The sequence below is a fragment of the Nicotiana tabacum genome, chromosome 17 (genome assembly GCF_000715075.1).
Source record: "Nicotiana tabacum cultivar K326 chromosome 17, ASM71507v2, whole genome shotgun sequence".
NCBI classification, from domain to species: Eukaryota; Viridiplantae; Streptophyta; class Magnoliopsida; order Solanales; family Solanaceae; genus Nicotiana; species Nicotiana tabacum.
The window spans coordinates 91,006,555-91,016,572 of NC_134096.1; the positions used below are offsets into that span (position 1 = coordinate 91,006,555).

The 10,018-nt window shown below is 34.7% G+C and overlaps 1 protein-coding gene across 4 annotated transcripts; it reads left to right on the plus strand.

The window, feature by feature from the left end:
* The first annotated feature begins 3,211 nt into the window (after positions 1-3,211).
* LOC107830472 (katanin p60 ATPase-containing subunit A1) lies at positions 3,212-9,133 on the plus strand. Of its 4 annotated transcripts, none has more exons than XM_016658038.2 (8): positions 3,212-3,752; positions 4,337-4,594; positions 4,722-4,883; positions 5,227-5,418; positions 6,121-6,365; positions 7,213-7,365; positions 7,475-7,562; positions 8,617-9,133. In XM_016658038.2, exons 1-8 carry the CDS (start codon positions 3,420-3,422, stop codon positions 8,896-8,898), a joined length of 1,713 nt encoding a protein of 570 aa, XP_016513524.2. In that variant the 5' UTR covers positions 3,212-3,419; the 3' UTR covers positions 8,899-9,133. The 4 variants fall into 4 exon arrangements, with proteins under 4 accessions (XP_016513524.2, XP_075090702.1, XP_016513521.2 ...); XM_075234601.1 differs by having other exon boundaries at positions 4,722-4,850; XM_016658035.2 differs by having other exon boundaries at positions 3,235-3,752; positions 4,235-4,594.
* The last annotated feature ends 885 nt before the right edge of the window (positions 9,134-10,018 follow it).

The following is a 10,018-nucleotide window of genomic DNA, read 5'->3' on the forward strand; positions in this document are numbered from 1 at the left end:
TTATGACCATCTTGATCATTTGTCCCTTTTTTGAGGATTTTTTTAATATTTGAACCGATTGGTCTACTACGTTTTAAGTGCGACTTAGACTCATTTGCTTTAACAGAGTCCTACCGGGTCATCAACTCGAATTGGAGCATTTGCAGTTGAAATATGAGATTTAGTAATCCTTGGTAGATTGGTAAATGCATTGGCACTTGATTTATAATACTTTGCAAATGAATTATCTTTTGAACCTCCGGTTCATATTGATTTATACAAGAATCTAAATAAGACAGTGATAATGCATTCCAATCAATATCTTTTTTCAGCTGCTTATTCTCATCCCCTAATGTTAAAAGTGATTTTCTAATTGTTCTAAGAAATTCACAAATTAATTTCAAAACAGTGATCCATTTGTACTATAACTGATAATCCCATAATAATACCAGTATAAATTTGACCATCATATTCACAACTATTAAGAAATGTTTGGACGTATGCTTAGTGAAGGGAAAGTGGAAACACATGCGGGCCTGCATATAATAGTTATTTATTAAGTATATTAGCCTGGAGGATGTGTCTAGTTACTAATTTATTTTCAACTGATAAATAGTATGACGGTGTCAAGCAAATATTGGTGAAGGGATTATCCAGCCGCAGATGTAACTATTATCATCATTTTACTCTATTATCGTTCATGTAATATAGGTCCGAATTGGATATTCAATTGCTTCAATTTGAATTATTCGGAGAATGCAATACCTGTATTTAATCTATTTCTTATACATATTTATATATATCTACAGAGTTTCAACCAAGGCATCTAAGTGGCTTGGCACTCCGAGCCTTCCACATAAATCCGCCCCTGAATGAACAACGCATGCAGTGAGAAGCAATCTTATGGACAATCAAACCTATTTCTCGATTCAATCAAAGAGGTGAATAGGATTCCAATAGAGATATGTAAAAAGTAGGTCCAATTACGCGTACTCCTAATCCTAATTAAATAGAATGTAACGATATAGGAATCCATGTGTAAATATAGTATCTATCAAGATAGGCCCGAATGCCCCCTTCTCATAATGAGAATGTATATAACCCTATTCAGGTCTAGTCCGGTATGGAATGAACTTATAATTATGGAATCAACTAGATCATCAGATTATAAGTTCATAACCTTAGCCCATTTCTATTTCTGGCGGAACAGATCTACTAATTCTTTGATTCCGGTTAGTAAGAAGGATCTTGAATTAAGAAATAGACCCTACAAGCTAATTTTGGTTACTTACGTGATGTCGAATTTAGATAGAAGCAGTAACCATCTTGCGGTCCTTCCCGTTATGTTAAGGCGGTTTTCTCGAACAAATACTTTTTTTGTAGGTCCATGGAAGCTATTAAATGTACTGGGTAAGACAGCATGTAATGCCTCAATTTCTGCCTTACCCACCTCCTTTTACTCTATTACGCATAGCAGTAGCACCAGAATAAGTTTAAAAGAAATATACCTTGTTCTGAGAAAGAGAATAAGCACAACTTAGAGATAATGAATTTGGTTAGAGCTGTTTTCCAAGAAAATGTTTTATTGAAAAATAAGTAGTAATTTTATTTATTTTTCGGTGTTTGGTACGCGCAAACTTTCAAACACATAAACCTCCGAACTCATAACTTTGGAACTTGTAAAATTTCGAACATGTAAACCGAAAGATGAAAAAACTAAAACAACAGATGAAATTACAAAAAGAAAATATTTTTTTTGGGGGGGAGGGGGTGCAGAAATTTGAAATTACAAAACAAAAAGTTTTTTTGTGCGGGGGTGGGTGGTGCAGAAAAATAAAAAATAAAAATTTGAAATTACAAAAAAAAAAAAATGTTTTTTGGGGGGTATGTGTGTGTGTGTGGGGGGGGGGGAGTAGTAGGGTGGATGATGGAAAAAAAACTGAAATTTGAAAAAACAAAAGCTTTTCTGAGAGAGGGGGTGGGGTAGGTAGGCATGGGGTGGAGTTAGGTGGGTGGGTTGGTGAGGGTAGGGAATAGGACGGGGAAGGTTGAGAAGGAGTTTTGAAAAATATTTTCCTTCTCTTGATAAGGAAAATATTTTTCTCCAATTGGAGAAAAATGAGTTAATAAGGAAAATATTTTCCAAAATATTTAAACCAATCAAACATGAGAAAATTGAAAAATGTTTTCCTTCATACCAAACAAACCCTTAGAGATAATGAATGTGTTATAAAATAAAAGCAATATAGCAAGAATTATGTAATTAACTAAGACTAATAATTGAAGAGAATGATAATATTAGAAAGGAATGTTTCTTTCTTTATTAGGTTTATTAATGAACCTATTTATAGAAATATTTCAATGTTACAAATCAATCCTAAACCTGTTATGAATACAAAATCAATTCAAAACCTGTTATGAAGGTTCGTTGCAAGTGGATGATTCCACTTGCCGAATTTATAACACAAGTCATATTTTAGTTGCTCTTCATTTTTTATTTCAATATTATTCATATTGATGTACCTTAACATTTTTCTAAAATTATCATATTTGATTTGTTTTGTTATATCATTTCTCTTAATTTTTTTTTATATGAATATGTGTGGGGATATATGTATAGTTCGCTGTGAGGCACCAGATTGAGAAATATTAAGAATAGAATAACACAGGTTACCATTGTTGATTATCATGACATCAATAAACGTACCATCAAGAAGCCATTAGTATCTTTAGAAAACTAAATAAAATTACTTAACAAGAATTTCGAAAAATATTATAAAACTAGATATTAATAATAAAATAGATAAAACCTTGAAATAACTCCATTTGAATTTGAAGACTAAAAGACTTTATTAAAATGTGCAATAGTTGATATTAGAAAAAAATATTATCCTGTAAATCTAATATAATTACTTTTTCTCAAACGCGAAAAGCGTGGACAACTTTACTAAGTGATTAACTAATCCAATTACGTAATTTGCTAAACAATGTAAATTCACCAATATTAAATTAAAAAGTTGATGTAATAATATGTTACGAGGGTTTATAATTTAGTTTTCATTATTTCCTTTTCATTACATACAATAATTTTCTCTCGACTCGAGAAAATAGCAAACATCATTCCTTTTATTAATAATTTTAAATTAGCCGAAAAAAGAAAAAACCACACTAGAAAGCCCATTTCGGTAAGACTTTAGCAAAAATCTTTCTAAAACCAATACACCTATATTTTGAGGGGAAAACCGGTCATCAAGTGGAGTTAGAATTCTAGCTATGGATTTAGTAGAATATATTAGGAAATTCACTGAATAACTTTTATAAAATCCAGAACCCAAAATCTCCAAATTCTGAACCGCCTCTGTATCTCGTTCCTTTAGTTGCAAATCTTGTTCTTGATCATCTAGTAAGCATATAAGTCGTATTGTTAATTGAAGAAGAAGATGGTGGCGGTGGCTCCTAATTCTAATTGTAGCAGAGATGAGAAGATGAAGAAAATCTTCGACAAGTTCGACGTTAACAAAGATGGCCATCTCGACATGACGGAGCTGGTGGAATGGGTCAAGGCTTTAGAACCCGAATTGAATAACAATGTGCAGAGCATTCAGTTCAAACTTTCAAGCTTCCTCACCCCCAATTACTACGCTGTCCTAGCTGGTAATGTTAGCCTAAACTATATTGGCTTCACCCGCATTTATGCTCAAGGTTTTCGTAACGTTGATCATGACTTCAACTCCCTCGGTCTCCAATTTCAACCCAATTCTGCAATTCAGCAGGTAATAATTCTTTTGTTTTGTTTGTTTCCCCAACCCTTATGTCACTGGTAGGGCTGGCAAACAGGCGGGTCGGGGTCGAAAACGTGTCGTGCAAAATGGATAAATTATCCGACCCGACCCATATTTAATACGGATAGAAAATGGGTTAACCGGCGGATAATATACATGCTTCTTGAATATATCACTTTTGGAGAATTACTTGTCTCCCAAATTTGATGAACCCCAATTTGAACTTTTACAAATGTAAAAGTTACTCATTAGTTATCCATTGGTTATTCATTTTTTAATCTAAGTGGATAATACGGTTCTTATCTATATTTGACCCGTTTTTAAAAAGTTTATTTTCCAACCCATTTTTTAGTCGATAATATAGGTGGATAACTGTTTTTTCCAATCCGTTTTGCCACTAGGGTTTTAATAAAGGCTTTACTACTTGGATTCCCAAATTAAAACTGTAATGTTTGCTTTAATTTGTGTGTTAGTTTTCAAGGAGTGTCAGTCTATCACCCACAAAACAAATAGAGAAGAAGAATACGACACAAATATCTAACCAAGTTCAGGCAACGCCACAAATGTCTAACCAGGTTCAGGCGACGCCACAAATATCGAACCAAGTTCAGGCAATGACACAAGTGTCTAATCAAGTTCAGGCAACGGCACAAGTGTCTAACCAAGTTCAGGCGACGCCACCAGTATCCAACCAAGTTCAGGCAACGGCACAAATATCTAACCAAGTTCAGGCAATGACACAAATGTCTAACCAAGTTCAGGCAGCAACGCGATTATCTCAACTTCAGGCTACCCAAGGTCGGTTAATGACACAATTATCTAACCAAGTTCAGGCAAGTATTTCATGAAACTTCAATCTTAAGTAGTCGCTGGGATTGTTATATTATTTTCTTTTCCTTTTTCCAACTTCTTTCTTTTATTAGGTTACAAAGTTTCTGTTGTCCAATGAAATTTTTATAGGGGGGAAGCTACAGTTTTGCTGGGCAGGTGAATAATTACAGAAACACACTGCAACAAGCGATACCAACACTGAATAATTGCAGAAACACAGTGCAACAAGGGGTACAAACACCTCAGCTGCCTGGGCAGGTGAACAATTATAGAAACACAGTGCAACAAGTGGTACAAATACCTCATCTGCCTTTAATACTATTCGAGAACATTTTGATAATGTTGCTTTTTGGGCACCATCTAGGCTCAAATCACAAAGTATTTTACTAAACTCCAATCTTAAATAATGTTTAATCTTCGCTCTGCAAGGCCAAATTGATTATAGATGAGATTTAATATAAAAGCGGTAGACTTTACTGCTATATAAAATTCAGTAACCATGCGTGAAACTAACACATAATGTTTTAGAGCAGTTGGTGTAGTGACACTGCAAAAACTGCTTTACTCTATTTGTACGAAGCTGAGACTTTAAGTTCTTTATAATATTCACAGCGTCCTTCTTTACAACTATCAGAATGCTGTAGCTGGCGTTAAGCCAAAAGGAGAGTATAACGGGCCTGATCCCCAACTGGCTGCTCGTCTTGAAAAAGAAATATTGGATACTAATCCAGGGGTGAGATGGGATGATGTTGCGGGACTAAATGAAGCAAAGAGGCTTCTACAGGAAGCAGTGGTACTCCCACTGTGGATGCCTGAATACTTCCAGGTACTGCAGATAGTTTATTCTGATTATAAGACTACTAAATAATGATACATCTGTGTTTGGTACGATGGAAGTCATATTTTAGGAAAATATTTTTCATCCTTTTCTGGTGTTAAAAAAGCTAGAATGATGTCATTTTCTTTATAACTACCTTAACTTTCAACTTCATATTCATCTTCTCCAACTAACATTTAGACATTACTATTGAATCTTAGTTCTTAAAAAATTTCATCAAAATACTTCCGAATTTGTTAATTTTATTATTATTTACAGAAAATATTTTTCATTGACCAATCAAACACCGAAATTTGTTTTTAGGAAAAAATGTTGAAGCATTTTCATCTGTTCTGAAAAAAGTGTTTTCTTTGGGGCAAAATAACTTCCGACATACCAAACACACTTATGTTTCCTTTTCTTTTGCCTTGTTACAAACTGTTTATTAGATGTGGAAACAGTCCTCGAAGTTAATTAAGAAAATAAGCTGGTAATAGTTTTTGCTATTGAAAACTGAACTGTCTCATATACCTGTCATCACATAACGAGGATACAATCTGATCCAACGGAAGTCGCAACTTCTTGCTATGTACAAGTTTTGACTTGCAGCTATCCACATGTTGTAACTACATGGCACATTAATAAAAAGAATAATGAATACTTATATTATGAAACTTCTATATAGTTCACATATTCAAATGTTACTTGCAGGGAATCAGGAGACCTTGGAGAGGAGTTCTTATGTTTGGTCCTCCTGGCACAGGGAAAACACTCTTGGCCAAAGCTGTTGCTACAGAGTGTGGGACAACATTTCTGAATGTTTCTTGCTCTTCGTTGTTGGCAAAATTGTATGGGGAGAGTGAACGACGGGTACGGTGCTTGTTTGATCTTGCTCGTGCTCGTGCTCCAAGTACAATTTTTATTGATGAGATTGATTCTCTTTGTAGTGCCAGAGGGTAAGCAATCTGTTCTTTCTAAAATGATTTCATATACATGTAATAGCTGAGGATTTTTCTCATTGTCTTGCTGTTGTGTAAGATTTATTTTCATCACCATATGTGATAAATTTATGTACTAGGCATAGATTATATGTTACGGGTCTACACGTCATAGTAACTAGACTTCAATCATCTAATAGACACATGATTGGTGATGGACCGTATATTAGTTTGACGACCAGTTCGTTCTTGCTTTTTCCCGAGTAAATAAGTGAAGGGCCTCTACTAATCCAAAGCCTTGCATAGGAGCTGCAGAGAGCAGAGAAGGTTAAAACAATTACCTTAATAGAATACCTAGTAGAAGGAAATTAGAGGCTGTATGTTTTTCGGAAACTGGATCATACTGTAGTATCACTTGAGCAGCTTAGTCTGGTCTGAACTGATAGTCCCATCCGTACATACTGACAAGTCTATGTTTTTCAACCATAGAGATTTTTATCAAGCTACCAAATAATGCGTCTGAGAAGTGCCGGTGACTTTAAACTGATATTTGCTAGATCATAGATTGTTATATTATCTTTATCAGGTCACCGATTAATGTGTTATCATAAAGATTTATATCTACATTTTAAGTAACCTGATTGTGAATAATTTTTGTAACATTATTGCATACTAAATATTTCGTCCTGCTCCTCTTTCTTTCACCTACCTCGTGTGTACGCACACATCCCACAATAACATTTATGCATGTGCTCAACAATCAACATTAATTTGAGCATAAAATGTTCTTAAGTATGTTAAACTTATAATTTTTTAGTTTTACTTCTAGTGATAAAACTTCATGAACTCTGGACCTGTTTCTCAGGGCTCCTGGAGAGAATGAAGTATCCCGAAGGGTGAAGTCTGAACTTCTAGTTCAGATTGATGGGTTAAACAACTCCACTAATAATATAGCAGGCAAACCGGTCACAGTTTTGGCAGCAACAAATTTCCCCTGGGGTCTTGATGAGGCACTAAGGTTAACTTTACTCCTTAACTTCCTAGTCAATATTAGCTTTTTTAGTCTGATTTGTATTCTGTTTCGTATCTGGATCTTGGCTAATTAGTGATTCACTGTACTACTGTAGGAGGCGGCTAGAAAAGCGGATTTACATCCCACTTCCTGATTTTAAGAGCCGTAAGGAGCTTATAAAGATAAACTTGATATCAATCACGGTAAGCTCTCATTATTGGTGTTGGCTAGTTTCTTAATTTGTAGGTACTGTGCTTCATTGTCTTGAAAGAAGTTCATCTGCTATATTATCTTAATGTCTCTACTTAAAAAATAGGTTTTGATTCAAAGTCACTAAAGGAATGAGTATGACCACACTGAAAATTTTCAAGTTTCAACTTACAAAGAAAATGTACATACCATAATAATTACAAGGTTCACTCATGGATGTCTCATGGGGATCAAATCCATGGCTTGTAGTGCTATGTAGAGCACAAAGGTTCCGAAACTAGACAAATGTTTACATATATTTTATGGTATGGTCCTAACAGACATTGTTCCTTCTTTGGCTGATAGCGTAGTGGATTCAACAAAATGAGTAGGAACATGAAGATTGATTTTGTTGGTTAATTATGGCCAGCTTGGTACTATCTTTAGCTAGAAGGTGTGCCACATAGTTTGCTTCCCCGAAGCTATGCCTGATGACAGGGCTCTCCAGCTGGAGCATTTACCACCTGCAAGAATCCATAATAGTGTTATACAATGGGGAATCATTTTCAAGTAGGTTTAACACCTCCATGGAATCTGTCTCCACTTCCAGTGGCTTTAAGTAAACTACATTATGTTATTGCCGATACTAGTTCAATGATTATTAATAGTATTAACAATGAATACGATATTAGGATATATAAAAGAAAAAAAGAAAGAAGAAGAAGCTGATAATAAGAGACCTTTTGGTTACATCTCAATAGAATTTTTAAGTTACTAGAATGACAAGGGTGGTGCTGGAAATCAGTAAGAACTTTAAACATAAACTTTTGTTACATTGTGACTTGAGCTAAGCCTCATCCAGGATTTAGAGTTTGTGTGATCTCATTATATGTATAAAACAAATTTTAAAGTTTTTCTCATTTGCATGCGGCGTTTGAGCTGAAAGAAATGTGTTCAGTCGAACCATAGAACTGGCCCTAGATCTGCCTGTGATTATTATTGCTCCTCGAGATTGAACAGAAAATTTTGTTGATACTAACAATCTGTATCATGTATCATGAATGCCAGTTAGCTCCTGACCTGGATATTGACCAAGTGGCACGAAGAACAGAAGGTTTCAGTGGAGACGATCTAACAAATATCTGCAGAGATGCTTCTTTAAGCGGCATGAGACGTAAGATAGCAGGGAAAAACCCAGATGAGATTAAGAACATGTCCAAGGCTGAGATTTTGAAAATTCCAGTTATGATGGATGACTTCCTAGAAGCTTTAGATAAAATACAACCCACAGTTTCTGCAGTGGACATTGAACGACACGAGAAATGGTTTTCAGAATTTGGATCAACGTAGACAATCAAGTAAATGCAAGTTAGGAGTGCTTAGAAAATCACGTAAATGCTAGTTAGAAGTGCTTTTTTTGGTCCAGAAAGATACAATTACTAGTGAGTCATTGGTCATATGTCACAGTTGTTATTCCTTCAGTTTTGTGCTCTACCTATTTTGACATTGTCGATTGTCTGTATGTATATGAAACTGCGAAAAGGCTCACCATCGGCAAGGTTTATAATACTGCGATATTTTACAATCTGCTTGATGTGATTCAGATTTACGAAGCAAAAAAGGATCACCCCATTGAAAGTGTCTTACCATGAACAAGCTTTTCTGCACAAATAAAGTATCTTAGTTCAGAGAATTAAAATTAAATTAATCAAAGGAGAGTTGTTCAATTTTGTAAAATAAAAATAATAATTCTATCTCCGTAAGCTCTCATTATTGTTGTGAGCTAGTTTCTCAATTTGGAGGTACTGCTGGATTTAGAGTTAGAAGAGTACTCATATATAAGCATTTTCACTCTTTTGACTCATAGACGAATCCAAAATTTTAATTCTACGGGTTTAAGATTTCGACTTCAACCATTGAACCCGTCACATTGTTTGAGTTATGGGTTGATAGCTCATTTTCTTCAGTAATTTTAATGAATTTTATAGTGAAAATCCAAGTCTAAGATAAAAGTTATGAGTTCAATTGAACTCATAACTCGCCCCTGTTATGACCACCGGAAAAAAGAAGAGGCCATCTGTGTCTTCCTCCTCATTACAATACCCAGCCTTTTTCTAGAGTGAAGCTCTCTACACTTTCTTTTCTTTTTTAATAAAAATAAAAAAATGTTACAAAAATGTTTCTCCAATCTTTATTCTCGTTTGTGAAGTAATTCTCCATGTTCTCTGTATTCATAATCAATGCCTCATTTAATACCATTAAGATTAAATTGTCAGAATTTGAATGCACACTGAGATGTTATTTCTAGATCTGAGCATTGAATATATCTAATCAAATAATGCATTCATATAGAAATAAACTACTTTTCCTTATTAAGGGGGTGACAGAGAGACGATAATATATATAGAGGCTGAGAAACCAAAAGATGGAGTTGTCAAACCTCATTAGGAGCAACTCCATTCCCCCATTT